We start from the raw sequence: 16793 nt of genomic DNA, 5'->3' as shown, positions 1-16793 counted from the left end.
AACTACACAAACAATAGTATTCCACTCTTCCATTCAATTTAAGGTGGGGCTACGCACCTGTACAACTGTGTCTGATCTGGGTCTAAACTAATTAGAGGAGGCCTGATTGTTAGGGTTATGCCAGGACCTCCGTCCGTGTGATGTCGTGATCACTACAAAATTATCTCATGGTCTTGACAAAATTACTTGTTTTGTTATTACCGCTTGATTTAGACAACATTCTTTTGTTTATTTTTAATTCACCGCTTCTCTCTACCTTTATAAACTGCATAATCGTTTTTTTGCTAGAGGTTCCCGAGTGTATTCTGCCTATGCATTGGGACGGCTTGATCACATTTTTATCATCTATCATATGAGGCACCTTCAAATTTTGCCAAGACCTATAAGATATGAGCATATAATCAATGTCACAATCACTAATTTATTTCAATAATAATTAATTAATCTGTTAATACATTGTCTATTTTTTATACTGTTCGCACCGAATCAGTAGTGTTGATCTATTTTAATTTATCTTATTGAGCTCTGACCACAGCACAGTTTAAATAATATAATGCAACACTTAATCGGTTCCCTTATGCTGTCAATATTTTTTATCTGATTGGACATTCTTGTATACTGTCATTAACTTCTCAATGATGTAATAATATGTCTAAAAATATTTTTGTTCTGTTAATAAATGTATCTGCTGATTGAGCTCTCTTGAAACTTGCGTCACCATGGAAGCGGTTCGTTTGTGTCATGCATGTTGTAGTCGCCATTTTGATGCTTCTCGGTGTGTGGGCTAAGGCGATGAATGTCTCTACAGTACAGTACAGTGCAGCTAGTTTACCCACATTCAATATTGAATCTCGTACTACTGCATAGGATGGGATTTTTATGAGTACTGCATTTTTACTCTGACGGATTAATTTTAACGAATGAGATTGTGGACCTTTGGAAAATGTTTTTTTTTACGGCGTACGTCAGATTAGAACGATTTATCGGAATGCGAAGTCTGATTTTAGACTGTTTTGTAACTTCGCATGCTAGCCATCTAACGTTAGTGAATCAATGTTAGTCACAACCGGATTGCTAACGAATGTACTTTGCATCAAGACTTGTGGAACATGTAGCTAAAAGCTATGCTATTGGATTACATGGAAAACATCAGTCTGAAGAGGCACTGGAAGCGACGTGGTCCCGAAACGCCATTTCTAGACACTGTATTAAATTGTTTTTAGAAGCCATGCGAAGATCTTGCTAGTAACTTTAGCTGGCTAGCTAGTTCGCTATGCGGCTAGCTGAAATAGAACCGTGGCTATCTATTATAACGTTAACATTTCACGGTGCCTTTTTTCATCATGGCTGTGTAGGGAACGCACAACAAGCTACAAGTGGTTTTCACTTAACGTTGCTCCTCACGTTCTAGACATGTGTATAACAGACCATCAATAATACTTTTTTTTCGAAGAATCCATATACATTATTGAGTTGTTAATTGTCGGATATTCTGAAATGTATTTTCCAATACAAGCAGCCTACAGGTCGAAAGTTGATTGTTGACTATTCCTATATTCCAAAACGGATATCTGAAGTGCAATCCTATTGTGTTGGACGAAATAAACCTGTTTGGCTTTTAAATGGGATGTGAAGTTAACGGTAACCGAATGCTGAGTGATAACTACAGTATTGCTGCTGTATAATTAAGCATTGAAGTTAAAATCGAACCTCCAACGGAAGATGACAAGTCAAAGAAAAGGGCAATACTGCTGTCCTCATAGAAATATGAACGCTTCATTCGATTCTCCAGTTTGACCACATCCATAGCATTGGACCTTCAATTATGATTTTTGGATTGATACCCCAGGAGTTACATGAACAGCTCCTTGACTTGAAGAACTACAAAAATAGAACAAATGGTGTGGAACAGCTTAAAAACATCCTATTTGGATTGGATTTAAAACAAGTCCCCTCAGACAGTATTGTGGAATTTATCAACTTCCTCCGTGTGCTCCTGGATGATAGCAACTTCAAAGTTCTGTATGGCACTTTACAGGTGATAAATCTTCTTATCCAGAAATTGGATTACAATGTAGACAAATATTTCAAACAGATTGCGTATGTTGCTCTGAAAACCCTTGGGGACACTCGAGCAGTCACCAGGGTTGAGTACATGAATTTGTTTAGGCAGTTGACTCGAACTGTAGGGCCACAAAAAGTGTTGGACCTTGTCATTGGACAACTGAGACACAAGAACTCCAGGGTCAGAGAGGATGTCATCAACATCATTACAGCAGCTGTGCTCACCCACCCCAGGAAAGACTTTAACATTCCCAGTCTCTGCTTTGAAGTTGCACCATGTCTGGCAGACAGCAAGAAAAAGGTCCGCCATGCAGCCCTAGAATTATTTGCTGTTTTTGACCATTGCCTTGACACAGGGAAAAGGCAGCCCCTAATGAAAGCTGTAGACAGAGTTGAGCTCAATGGGGATGTGGAGGGTCTAATGGCAGCTGTTCAAGCAAGAAGAGCTAGGCACATACTCCCCAGGCTGTCCTCTGATGGGCTGGTGGAGTACGCCTTGGTAATCCCCAAACCAGGACAACGACGCTCACCTCAGTTTGGGTCAGGAGCTGACATTGAGTGGGTGCTCAATGGTGGGCGTGTCAGCAGTGCCAGAAGCATCCGGACGGAACCAGACTCTGGCAGGATTTATCATGGTTATGGAAGCTTGGGCTCCCTTGTTGATGACCTTCCACTGCAGAGGAGAATTGTTAGTGCAGGCAAAGGGAAAAACAAGTTACCCTGGGAGAGGTCAAGCCTCCCTTCCACAGTGAAGACCCAGCCATGCAGTTCCTCTAATGGAAAATCCTCTAATCAGGTTGGTCATCAATGACACCAAGGTTACATTTACATCAAGCCAAGTCTGCAGATAAGTGATAACACTTATCGATCATTTACCTATTATTATGTATAGCCTAATACAAGTGTAACTTGATGAATAATTATTCTCTCTAGGCTATATAGGTGTTGTATTATTTCCATAGACTCACAGTAATTCTATTATTGAAAGTTGTTCATGCCTTAATCTAAGAGTACTACATTAATTGCGTAAGTATTCACCCTCTTTCACTTTTTTAGCTCCTAAAGTGTGATTGAAATGGATTCTGTTGTGCTTTTTTGTAATTGAAGTACACAATATTCCATATGGGGAAATTGAAGTGAATAACACATTAAAGTAGTAATTGCTTGTGACAGAACATACGTTTTTTTTAATGTCTATTTTCAATACCCTACAAAATTCTATCGCTTTAGTAGGTTGGTTGGGGGTGGGGGAATTACCTTGTGATGAAGGCTACTTAGAAGAAATCTTTATTTTTTTAAATTATTACCTTTCCAGCTCTGTGATTTCAACCAGCAACCTTTCAGTTATTGGCCCAGCAGTTTTGCCCACTTCGCTATCTGCAGCCCACCATATAGTGAATGTTTCTAAGTTTTTGACTTAAACTGTTTTGATATAGATTTACCTGGTTGTTTAAGCTGCTTCATCACAGTTGCAGGCTGTTCCGTCACGTTTCTGGCGGCCTGTTTCTGTGACACATGCATATTATCTTGTTGAACCAGGTGGTGGCCTCAGTTGTCCGTCTGTCAGGCACTGTTGTTTGTGAACACTAAACCTAAATCCATTAAAGTGTTTAGTAATGTAACATTTGTTTTAAGATTTATTGATATCAGAGATATGTTCCTTATGTTTTCTGAGCTATACTTTAAGCGAGGTATGCTACTTTTGTCAATGGATGAATGTAGTTATTGTCTATGAATGGTGTATGAATTGCCTTTCAACCAGCCACTGATTTCACTGTGCTTAAGGAGTATCAGATTTCCTATTGACTCACCAGCCAACAAAAAAAGCCAACATCTGTCCCCTGGCGCAATACTATTGCAGTGTAAAACTAGGGACTGAGGCAGGGGGATCTAGAGACACTGTGGGCCCATAATCAGATCAGGTCTAAACATGAACATATGTATTTTCTTTTTAAAATGATAGGAATTGGTGTGCCTGTTTAAATCCAACCACCGTGGCATAGATTTGTACTGGATAAAGCCACGCCTTTCCCGTTGGCCGTAATAAGTTATATGAAATCCCAGCAGTGGCACCTTATCAGAGACGGGTGGGGAACCCCCGACTCACTCAGGATTTGGTTTCGCTGAGGGTAGATGAGGTGGGAAAAGCTGGTGGCCATATTTTATTCATCTCTTCATGGGACTACGTTGTGTGGATTGCATAAACAATCACTGTAATTGTCTCAGCAGCGATGATGTTGCATTGAAACAAGAACTTGGAAGTAGTCACAAAGACAATGGGTAGCCTTCAGTAGCATTTGATTAGCCCTGTGCACCACAGTTTATTTCAGTACCTCCCAATAAAACTCTCCCAGCAACCTTTTTGCCACATAGGCACAGTTCAATTCAGAGGAGGCTTGAAACTTAATTTCTAACGCATTTGAAAATAACATGGGGCCCGAACATAGAGCTCACATGTTCCACGGCATGTTACGTAGCGACTAGTGCTTGGGTACACAAACGCATAATGTTAAACATTGTAGGAGAAGATTGGTCAGTTGACGTAGCCGATTAAATGAATGCCTATACCAAAACGATGCTTCAATGCTTTTTTATTTCTTAATGAAGGCCACAATGGTTGAAGTGTTCCACCAGACCTTTGTGCATATTTGGGCAGAAGTGTCTGCAAGTGAGATGACCTTAAATCAGGTAGCTTTGAAATGGATCTCAACACCCTGTTTTAGTGTCTGAGGGGAGAGCAGTGGGGTGAACACTTGTCATCACTCTCCTAACCTCTCAGATTTATTTTACAATGCTGCTTGGAAATGTGCCGTGGCAACACCATTAAGCATTTCACGAGAGTAGTATGTGTCATTGAACTAGACAACCCTCAGCTGAGGTTCACAGAACTTGTAACACTGGTAATCATATAGAGTACACTGTGTCTGTGCTAAACTGCTTCAACATTCCTTGTTGACCAATGAAAAATATGTGTTGATCTATGGTAGGCTCCCTCTTTGTTTTTTCAAAATAATTGTATATTTGATGTGTGAACCTGAACTATCATTGTTCCCCTGTGACCAATAGGTGTAACCATTGTAACCCCTGATTTCCTCAGGCTGCCACTGAAGACTGCCTGTCTGACTCTCTGAAGCTGAGCCCTGAGACATATGTCCCCAGTTTTGGTAAGTGGCCACTTCTTGGTCTTTCATGTAGCAAGACCTACTACACAAGCAGATGAGGCTGTTGTGCAGTCAGTGCTGAACTTAGCCTGGTTATAGAATGAAACCCGCATTGAATTGGATTATAAATAACACAGTCAATGGAGACCCTATTGCATGCCACGCAGAGCACTGACACAGGTGAGTTGCTAGGCTCCCTGACAGAAAAGAGTCATGCAGGCCTCACAACAAATGTATAATCGTAAACTATTCTTGTTGAATAATGATAAGCATTGGCATGCAAAGGTGGGCAGGCCTTTCCAAAAAGTGACCAGAAATCATGTATCGTTCTGCCTGGTTAAAACAGAGTATTACAATGTTTATATTTGACTCTACACAAAATACAGTTCAGTAGTCTATTGCTGAGGCATCTTTACTGCAACAATAATAAGATCCAGAGATTTATTTATTTTAGTTTTTGCTTCACTTCTACATGACAATTTTAAAGATAGCTGTGACATCACTTTTAATATTATGGGATTTAAAAGGCAGCATATTGTAACTGGGGCATCATTCTTAACACTGTAATGAGAAAATCTCCACTGATAGATTTGGACAGGAAAGAAGAGACCTGTATGGCCTGCCTGATTGTAGGAGGGCAAACCGTTTGTGGCCTGGATGGGAAGGGTCCCTGATCATGCTGCGCGCCCTATGCAGACACTGCTTGCACTGGATGGCTGGGAGCTGGGCACCAGTGATGTGCTGGGCGGTTTTCACTACCCGTTGTAGGGCCTGCCAGTCGGCCACGGAGCACCCGCCAAACCACACTGAGGCACAGTTTGTCAGAATGCTCTTGATTGTGCAGCGGCAGAAGTTCACAAGGATCTTGGAAGACAGACGGTCCTTCTTCAGCTTCCTGAAAAAGTACAGGCACTGCTGCGCCTTTTTGACCAGGGCTGAGGGTCCAGGAGAGGTCCTCGGAGATGTGGACACCCAGGAGTTTGAAGCTGGACACACGCTTCACCTCAGTGATGAGAACTGGGGTGTGACAGCTTTTAGACTTCCTGTAATACACAGTGAGCTCCTTGGTTTTCTTTGCATTGAGGGCCAGGTTGTTGTCAGCACACCATGCCGGCAGGCTCTTGGCCTCCTCCCTGTAGGCTGACTCATCATTGTCACTGATCAGACCTACCACTGTGGTGTTGTGTGCAAACTTAACGATGGGGTTGGAATTGTGTAAAGGAACACAGTCGTGGGTGAAGAGGGAGTACAAGAGGGGCTCAGCACACAGCCTTGTGGAACACCAGTGTTCAGGATCAGGGTGGAGGAGGTGAAGTTGTCTAAAATTCGAATGCAGCACGATCTACACCAGGGACACAGTGTGACCAAATACATTCATTTTCAGTTCTCTGTAGACAGAATGTATGAGGTATTTATTGTAATGGAGGAAATAATTAGCCAGTAATCACTCATACTAATGAAAGCAATATACAGTAGTTTAATAAAATAATTTATTGCCACTTTGCAGTAACATTTGGTTAGGGGCTTCACTTTCTAGGGAACTGTTGACTTGTCTTACTCTGAAAAGCCCATCCCAAGACTAGGGTTGGGAGTTGCTAGGGGCCATACAATACGATATCCATACAAATGGGCTGCTATGATTAGTTTTGCAATTCTCACCGTTATATTTTTATTGCAATTTGATACTGGGATTTTACTGCAGATAGATGTTCCAAATATATTGCTCACCATATTTCTACTATAAAGTGAAAACACAGCCATGGTAACTTGTTTTAGTCATGGAAATAACAAATCTTGAAACAAATTGATTGAGAAACAAGCTATGAAGGGAAAATACTGGAAGCTAACTTCATTTCAGTAAGCCAAGACACCAACCGGAATTATTCCTGTAGTAAGAAACAGATGAATGTAATTGAATCTCCAGTCCTTGCAGATAGAAAGCATCCCCATAATATGCTGTCCCTGCTGTGCTTTACTGCGGGATGTTGTTCTGAGGGAGATAAGCAGTGTTGGCCTCTAGCCACTTACAGCATCTTGCATTTATGCCAAAAAGTAACAGTATGGTCTCATCCGACCAGAGAAAATGTAGTCACATCTTTGCTTTGTCTTTCATATGCCTCATGGGAAAATCCAAAGGGATTTGATGCGATAGATATTCAGCATGTGTCTTACTCTGTGCTCCTCCATACAGCCCAGCTTCTTGAAGCACCTGAGAAATAGTTGAGGTGTGACAGTATGTCTGTCGCAATTATTACGTTTGTATGACATAATTATTACATAATTGCCTGAAAGCGATTATTTGAGCATGATCACAATTTTATAGACGATGATCTTTTAACAATCTTTTGATTCCAAAATCACGTTTCCAATCTGAAAAAGTTTTTTTTAGGAGAATGTTAGAAACGTCTCAACAAATACCAAGCAAATTCTGTCAGTTTCCATCAGTCAGGATGTCTAGCGCATGGATGCAGAAGAGCATTTCACAGCTCTGCGGAAAGTTAAAGAAAGGTGCAGATCATTTACTGACCCTTTTTTACTTCATTTCAGTATGTTTAAACCTAGTTTAGAATTGCTTTGCTATGCACAGTAATGGTATTTCTCAACGTTACTATTTAATGTGTTTCAGTCGCTTATCACTAGCCGCCAACCACGTTTCAGCTTGCAGACACCCAATCTGTCACAAAATGGTAATGATACAAGTCGACCCTGTCTGACATCAGCCCATCCATCCAGGAAGGTGCTGAGACAATGCCAGTGTGCCGGTATGGCGCGTTGAGGGTGCTCCTGGCCGCAGTGGCACAGCTTCGGTGCGAGGCAGTGACATAAACCTCTGGGCCAGCTGGGCCCTCCGAAGTCATTTCAGTGTAATTGTGAGGATAGAACCTTTAAAATGTTCCATTTAAAACCCAGGCCTGATGACGTGTCAAGGGGAACGAGCTTGGACCAGATTACAATTCCATTCCAGTCACTGGGATCACAGACCTGCTTGATCTGAGCGTTAGCTTACCCTCAGTGGAGAGAAGCTACCAGTTATCATACTGTTTTGAGGTACCGTAACAGCTTGTCCCTCCTTCCTGCAGGTGCTGCTGATGCCAATACGCTCCTATCTTCTAGAAGGAGGGAACCTCTGGGATGCCTGAGGAGGAGCGGGAGTCTCGACTCAGACCCTGACATCTTTAAATCTTCTAACTTCTCTGACACAGAGGGAGGTTAGGAGCTTTTGTTTGTCTATGTGCTGTCTACAGAACGCACCTTTTTTCATGTAGAAGGTAACTCACGGATCCTTGTGTTGCAGTTGTGCCACACAAAGCCCATCTTGTTGGAAACCCCGGCGTTGAGCGCACCTTCTCGCTCCCCTCCAACCCCTCAGTCCAGGGCAGCTTCCTACTGCCCTCCTACCCTCTGGCCACGCTCCCTAGTGGCATGCTCACCCCAACAGTGTCCCGCCGCCGCGCTGACTCCTCACTGTCTATGTCCAACACCTGGCCCAACAAGAGAGAGAGCAGCCCGAGCAGACGAGACCCCAGCCCCTGGAGAGAGATTTCAAGTATGGATCTGGTGTCTTACTGAATATTGGGTAGATCCTGCTGGTGGCGTTATTCAGTAGAGGCATGTTGCTGTGAGTGATCTGTCCTCTCCCAATCCCCACAGAGGAGTTGTCAGGCAGCCGCTGTTCTCCGCGGCCTCTCCGCGCCTCCCTGGTAAGCTCCTCGTCTGCCTCGTCCTTCAGGCGGGCTCTGAGCGGGACACGGACCATGCTGCCCCTTTCCCCATCCCCGGGCTTTCCCCTGCCTGAGAGGGGCCAGGGCCTTCAAGCTCCATCCCAATCCGGCCTACAGGACCATCCCTCTGAGAGGAACCTCCATCTAGACCTTGAGCACCTCAGCCTGCAGGACCAGAACCATGAAGAGGATCCTTTGGACCGGCAGGAGGTCAGAATCACTGCTTTTCCCCCGTATGGATGGGCTTACTGAAATCTCCAACTGGATGTGGATGGGACAGGTGTTGTTCCTCCCCCGGGCGAATCGTACTTGATGTCTAAACTGTGGTGGATGTAACAACATGAATAAAACACGGTCTGCATGAACGGCGCACCCTTCCACGCTGTCGGGTTACTGATGAGGTCATGTGTTGTTGTTGTTCTCCGCAGATGCTGAACTCCCTGCGCTCACTCCGCACCAGCGCTGCGAAAAGGAGGGCCAAGGTGAGTCTGAGTGGCTCGGACCCTGACCCAGATAGCCCGGACTCGGCCCTGAAACTGGAGCTGGTTCTGGACTCTTCCTCTCACATCTCCCCCACTGTCACCAGCCCAGCCAGCGAGAGCGGCCTCTCTAGCCTGTACTCACCCCCGAACTCCACCCTCAACAGCACCAAAACCAGGTACACTCTGTTAGTACACACAGATTCTTGAGGCCGACCAAATTCAATTGTTTTCGACTATGGATTTTTGGTTCATCAGTCAAGAATTGGACACCATCATCATGACACCATCATCATGCATGGTCGTATAAATCTCCTGAGGACTGACCTTTGACCTTTTTTAACAGTCCTGGGAATTCCGCCGTCTGTTCAGCAAAGCATAGCGCTAGAGTGCCTTCTGCCAAGCTGAGGTCAGCTGTATCTATGGACTTCACTGCCCTTCAAGGTTCATTGATAATTTGAAATGTAGCAGGAGCTCATGTTACTGTCTGACTTGTTTTTATTGCATTTAATTCTTAATGTTGTGTTTATCCAGCAGGCTTTCCACTCAAAGATAAAATTGCAGCTGATGTGAGTGTGGTTGGTCAGAGAGTTGCCTACTCGAATGGACCAATGGAACCTGATGAAGACGACCCAATTAGAGAATACTCTCCACCCCCAACTAGACCTGCCTGCCGGGAGCCAATCAGAGCCCTGAGGCCTGCCAAAGGTCAGTCACTTCAAGGGATTATGTCCTCCAGTGAGTCAAATCACAGTCTAAAAACTAGAAGTAGTTTCATTATGTTTGCAATACGTTGTTCCTCCAATACTGTCTCCATTCCTGGTCCCCAGGTTTCCACAGCTACAGTAACAGGAAGACATCGGCCACTGACATGCCTGAAGGTGTGGTTGGTAGAGGTTAGTCATCAACCGTGCTCTATTATTTATCAATCTCATTGTTCACATGTCCATGATGTCCTATACCCGTTACTGAGGTCATGGTTCTCTGTCCCAGTGCTATGTGGAACAATAGAACTCTTCATGCCATCTCACAACACTCAAGGTCCCTCCACAATAAGGGTGTTATGTCTGCTTGACAATACTGTGTCTCAGAAACTGGTACTCAGACTTGCATTGTTTGGGAAGTCATCACTGCTTGTGTCGGACAACTGGATACACTGTACCGCTCAATGGTGTCAGTAGAAAAAGTGTCTCAAGTGCTCTTGAACGTTCCTCACTTTCCATGTCTGTAGGAGTGTTTGGCTCTGTGGTTCTGTCCGACCGTCCAGGGGTTGCAGTCTCGATGGACCAGGGCGACTGTATGACCAGACTGCCTAGTGGCCACGCCGTCCCCAGCCATCACCTTGACCCCGACTACAACCCAGACGCAGAGGAGGTTAGGGTGAGAAGCCATTATGTATACTGTGTATACAACAACAAATACCACATTGAGACTACATTTCCCATTAGGCTTTGCGGAAGTGTCAAAACAACAGCGCTTCCTTAATATCGGTAGGTAATGAGTCTATAGCACGTCTGGAATGTATATGAAGAGTTGTGTGTTGGTGTGCATGATAAGGAGAACGGGAGAATGCTGAGGTTTGCCAGGGAAATGGCTCCACAGCGGCTGGACCAGCAGGAGGTCCAGCCAGGTCTGGGGGATTGCCAGGGACTTGACCAGACGCCTCACCTCAGACAAGCGCATGATCACAAGTATGCAGTGGACACGTCAGCCATGTACACAGGTGTGTCCATAGTATCCTTCACCCTGGAACTGGGTTTCCCCTGAGCCACTTGAATCTAGATTAGGGTTGTGAAACTAAATCTCATCTAATAAAATGTATCATCAAATCCTTTTAAACATACCAAAATTCTGGTAGTTTACTAGTACAATTTGAATGTGTTCAGTAAAACACCTTTTGCCATCCAAATCTGGAGACTCTGGCTATTGTAATGTTGCAGTAAGCTGGTACATTTCTTTTGTCGGATTTATGTCTTGTGGACAGATTATGTGGTAGCGTAGTTCTGTCAAGAGACTGAGGGATGTGTAAGAAAACAAGCAGCAATAACTCCTTTTTATAAGCCATTTGGAAAAGTCTGTGTTGGTCGAGGGTGTGGCTGAGATGTTACAACCTCTGGCCATTTCTGAGTAAACTTCCGACAGCAAAGTACACAAACCTCTCCAGGCTTGATTTAGCAAATATTTGCCACAGCCATTCAGCATGCATGCTATACCTTCTCCTTTGACAGTCAACATTTGCTTGTGGCTCATCTCTAATTATTGTTCCCGTCCCTGACAGACATCCATCTAAATGGTAGCGTGGCGACATCCACCAAGGGTGACTCTCTTCCAGACAGGTCACCCACCAGCCCTACCATCCCCCAAGGCACCCAGAGCCCCGTGAAATGTTTCAGCCCCCCGCACCAGCCCAGCCCCCCCACGGTCCCTCCCAGCCAGAGGAGCACTCAGCCCCGTCTCAGGAGGGCTCCCAGTCTCAGCAGAACACGGCTCCCAGTCTCTGCAGAGTCTCTCTCACACAGCTCAGGTGGGTGGATCAGTCTGAGATGAGTCGGGTTCTTCTTGTTGCTGGGTGTCTGTAAAAGCCCTTCGGTTGACTGCTGATGTAAAAAGCTGGATTCATGAAATACCTAAATTAAAGATTAATAAAAGATGAATTAAAAATTATAATTGATAGTTATCATAAAATGTCTCTCTTTGCATCTTTTCAGTGATAGGGTTGTATTAGTATCTTACATGGGTTTTCATTGTAGCTTTCAATGCAGAGCTGTTTGCTCGGTTTGAAGCTGTTTAATTATGCCTTCTTTTTTTTTTGGGTGGATAGATGAATTAGTTAACACGCACTCAGGTGGCCTGATTCAAAATTAGCCCATCACAACTCCAAAAGTAGCAGCGTTGAGCGACAGTAAATGAGATGTTCTCTTAGATAATGGAGTGCAATGTTTTGTTTTCACAGCTTCTGTTAATGTCTCCTCCTACGCACGTTGCTTCATTCAGCCAATGACACTGCTGTGTATTGTCTTCACTGTAGTGGCCATAGATACAATATAATGGTGTTGAATGTAATTCTGTGGCCGTGTCCTCCAGATGAATTGTCCCCCGGCACGCCCAGCCAGAAGAAAGACCTGGCAGAGCAGCCTGAACTACGTCCCTTCTCCAAACCTGAGCTAGCACTAACACAGGGCTTCAAACTCCTCAGTTCAGACGACTGGTGAGATTTGTGCTTAATTTGGGTCTTAATAAGCCTTAGCAGCCGCTCATTGTCCGGGGGTTCAAATGAACCTCACCTCCTGCATTTAACCCCATGCTACTTTACTTAACCATTGTCTAGTCAGACCATGTGTTTGAAGTCAATTTATATGCATATATGCGTGCATTCGATTTACTGAATTTCTATTTTGCTTTCTAAATGAAGGGAGAAGAAGATTGAGGGCCTGACCTTACTCCGCGGTCTGACGCAGTACCATTCAGATGTACTGCAGAACAGACTGCATGACGTCTGTCTCGCGCTCATCCAAGAGGTACGACCACGACTCCTCATTATTCATTATCACCTAGCATTGCTAACTAACGTATTGTTTAGCTATGTTTTAATGGTCATAAAACCTAAACTGAACTTCTTATTATTATGTATTTTTTATGTTTGTAATAAATTTACCAAAATTAGCGGATTTTCTTTTTCACGTTACTATTTTTCCCTTTACTTTTTTGTAAACGGTGTTAAATTTCGGTTTCATGTTGTAACACAATAGAATGCGGGAACAGTCCAAGGAGGTGAATACATTTGAGAGCCACTGTATGTGTGACATCACACGTGCCATTCACTCAAAATTAGTCTTCATGAGATCACCCGGGTGTTGTTGCTCTCCAGGTAAGGAACCTTCGGTCGGGCGTGTCCCGCGTTGCCGTGGGGACCGTGGGTGAGCTGTACGCCGCGCTGCAGAAAGGCATGGACCAGGAGCTGGAGGGCACGGCCAAAGCTCTGCTGCAGAAGGCCGGGGAGTCCAATGCCTTCATCAGGCAAGATGTGGACACGGCGGTGGACAGCATGGTGCAACACTGCACCCCCACCCGGAGTCTGCACGCCCTGCTCACTGGAGGCCTCGGGTCAGACACACTGACACCAGCACACAGCCCGCTCCTGCATAATCAATGGTGTCACGCTTGTGTCGCAATAAAATCAGTAGTCCCAAACACAACACGCTTGATCACACGCTCGTTTTTCCACTCTGAAACAGTCACCTGAATTCAGTGGTGAGGAAATGTGCGGCTCATCACATGGCCAATCTGCTGGAGAACATGGGGCCGGCGCGCGTGCTGTCCGGGGGGAAGGACCTCACTGACCGCGTCCTGCCTGCTGTCACCAGGCTGGCGCAAGACTCCTCCCAGGAAGCCAGGTAGTGAGGGAATTCTGTCCAAAACCAGTGGCCGTCGATACCAGGTGGGTGAGGGGATGTGCTGGTGGCGTTGCGTGACTCTGAGGCCCCTTCTCCTCCTCAGGTATCAAGGGCGACGGATGCTGCTGTTTCTGTCGACACACCGGGACTTCGATAAGATGTTGGAGAAATATGTCCCTGCCAAAGACCTGGCTCCCATCAGAGACACTGTGTTCACACTGAAAACTAAGGTACAGGACACTGTCTGACTGAAGGGCTGGGTGCTACTGTCATGTCATTCCTGCCGGTTTTAGTCTCCTCCTGTGACTTCCTGACGCGTGTCTTTAAGGAGTAAGCAGCACCATGTGTGTTAATGTGCTGTGCAGGGCCTGGGAGAGATGCCCCAGGACACCCCATCAGCCAGAGGGCGGCGTTCCCTCCCTGGCAGCGGGACGGTCAGGGCCTCCTCTCTGAACAGGGAACCCCTCAAAGTGGTCAACAGGTGGGCAGATACAACGACGCCAGACGAAACCTGTAGCGTCGTCGCCAGACACTCGTCTCTCATCAAGTCTACATTCATAGAACAGTGCACGTTCAGGTCACCGGCTGGCCTGGCTTTCTGTGTCAGCCCTGTTTGTGTCACTGTGAGGTGTTGTTGCCTGGGGTTTACAACGGTGTGTGTGACTTCCTGTTGGCGTGTGACTTCGTGTCTGCAGGGAGGCTGGCCAGCACGGCGGCAGACCCCCGGCTCACAGCATTGCAGACAAGACCGAGTACGTGAAGCAGCTCACAGCCCTGCTGGGTTCAAAGGACTTCAGAGAGCGCATTAAGGGCATCGACCAGCTGGTGGGGGACTGTGAGCACAACGCCAACATGGTCGTCGGCAGCATCTTTCCAGTAACTGGCCTCAACTGAACAAAACCTAAAGAATTAGCATACAGTGTCACAAAGAACACCAGCTATGACTGTTATCGACAAAATATAAATTGTGCAAACGACCATAGAGTTAGGTCATCCTTGAATGTGTGGTGTCTTCTCTGCTCTATCCCAGGTGTTTGATGCCTTTAAAGCCAGACTGCAGGAGTCCAACAGTAAGGTCAATCTGTATGCTCTGGAGTCCCTGCAGAAGATTGTGATGCTGATGAAGGATAACCTGGCCCAGGTGGTGTACATCCTGGTCCCAGGCATTGTGGACAATCACCTCAACTCAAAGAACAACGCTATCTATACCGCTGCTACTGGAGCCATTCACGCTCTCATCCACAACCTGGGTGGGTGTCTGTTCGTGTGTTAGATCAAATGTTCTAACTAAGAGGACGACCAGCTGTAACGTGACGTTGTTTTACTTTGTTCACAGATAACACCCTTCTACTCCAGCCTTTCTGCACCAAGGCCCAGTTTCTGAGTGGCAAGGCTAAAGTGGACCTCATAGAAAAGGTTGCTGGTATGTATATTCTCTGACAAAATTCAGTTCAGAAACTCCTGTAGCTGACTGGGATTTGATTTATCTTTTAACATGTAGATCAGGATCTTAGTTTACGAAGGTTACTAAGCAACAGTGCAAAGGCAACTCTGCCCTCTGTGGAGTCTTTGGCATCTTAATAGCTTTTCTTATTTTCTGAGCTCCGTGCCCTCCCTGATCTCTGGCCTGTCTTTCAGATCTGGTGATGGAGCTGTATCCTCGTAAGCCCCAGGTGGTGGAACAGAAGGCTTTACCGCTGCTCTGGCACCTCCTGGGCACCTCCTGCCCCAGCGGCACAGTTCATGGCCGGGGGGGCAGTGTGCGGGGGGCCACCGCCAACCTGTGCCAAGCCCTTTATGCCCAAATGGGGCCGGCTTTGGCAGAGTGTGCTGCTTCCCAGCCTGCCAACGTCCACAAGGGCCTCAACGAGCTCCTGAGGGTCCCACATAAAACCTTCAAATTACCAGCAAATTCACCCGACAGAACAGAAACCCTGACTGACCTTACTTGAAGACAGATGTTCTACATTTCTAATAGTGCCTGCACTTTTTTAAATATTATAGAGTATGTGAACTCCTTGAGAGCCCTTAAATCAACCTGCTTCTCAGTAAAGGAGCAAAGGCAGACAGACTTCAGCTGTTGGTATCAGGTCTTACAATCTCAACCACCTGCTCTCTTTGCACTTTGGAAAAAATAGCTCACTATCATGATAGTTGTCGTCATGAATACTGCTTTGGATGTATCGTCATTTGATTGTTGCTGTTGGTTTTTCTTAAACTTATTGTACACAAATCAGAGACAACATTGCGAAGAATGTACAAGTGAAATGCACAAAAAAGAGAACGGGACCTATTTTTGTTTCATTAAAGGTAATATGTAATATTTTTTATGTGTATTATATGGTTGTTTGAAAGATTAGTCCGAATTAATTATTATAAATTACAAATGTTGTGTAGCTCCAATGTGATTGCACAGTATTCGCCTGATTTGTAATTTATGCTGTATAATGTTGCAGTATATAATTTATCTATTGCATATGGTTTCAAAATCCTGTTGTTACAATGTGTTGAATTGTTCTGACAGAGCTTTTGTCTTAGTTATTTTTTGCATGACCAAAATGTACTGACAGGATAAAAATATATATTTTTTTCTTAAACATATACAGTATATATATATATATATATATGTACATTTTGGGTGTAAAACTATTATATTGGGTGTGTAAAACATTGAAACCATTTAGCTTTAAACTTACAAATGATTCAGAGACATTAAAGCCCAGGTTTCTTATTGTGTCAGTATAGTGCCAGTTTGGAAGTAGCCTTTCACAATTCCGTGGTTACATTTTATTGAACGTCATTGTTAAAAAGAGAAAATGCAGATTGATATATAAAGTGTTTATTTCTGTAAACTCTGCTCCCATTTGTTTTATTCCTTAATCTTTGTGAAGAACACACATCCCTACCATCATTGTAATGCATCTCCCCAAAAAACCAAATGTGTGTGGCTGGTCTTTTATGGTGAGGAGGAAG

General features: G+C 44.7%; 1 protein-coding gene across 6 annotated transcripts; it reads left to right on the top strand.

Moving 5' to 3' along the window:
- The first annotated feature begins 733 nt into the window (after positions 1–733).
- On the top strand, positions 734–16672 carry togaram1 (TOG array regulator of axonemal microtubules 1). Of its 6 annotated transcripts, none has more exons than XM_010878918.5 (22): positions 735–2860; positions 5162–5228; positions 8306–8434; positions 8521–8772; positions 8877–9157; positions 9376–9605; positions 9773–9870; positions 9964–10134; positions 10257–10322; positions 10658–10806; positions 10984–11149; positions 11705–11950; positions 12511–12634; positions 12839–12944; positions 13295–13530; positions 13662–13820; positions 13924–14050; positions 14186–14301; positions 14516–14696; positions 14851–15070; positions 15157–15243; positions 15459–16672. In XM_010878918.5, exons 1-22 carry the CDS (start codon positions 1826–1828, stop codon positions 15770–15772), a joined length of 4560 nt encoding a protein of 1519 aa, XP_010877220.3. In that variant the 5' UTR covers positions 735–1825; the 3' UTR covers positions 15773–16672. The 6 variants fall into 6 exon arrangements, with proteins under 6 accessions (XP_010877223.3, XP_010877220.3, XP_010877222.3 ...); XM_010878920.5 differs by having other exon boundaries at positions 9961–10134; positions 10658–10800; positions 10987–11149; XM_010878919.5 differs by having other exon boundaries at positions 9961–10134; positions 10658–10800.
- Positions 16673–16793: the final 121 nt, after the last annotated feature.

Source organism: Esox lucius, chromosome 15, assembly GCF_011004845.1.
Source record: "Esox lucius isolate fEsoLuc1 chromosome 15, fEsoLuc1.pri, whole genome shotgun sequence".
Lineage (NCBI taxonomy): Eukaryota > Metazoa > Chordata > Actinopteri > Esociformes > Esocidae > Esox > Esox lucius.
Note: the sequence above shows the minus strand (reverse complement) of the source record. Positions and strands in the feature narration are given on the sequence as shown.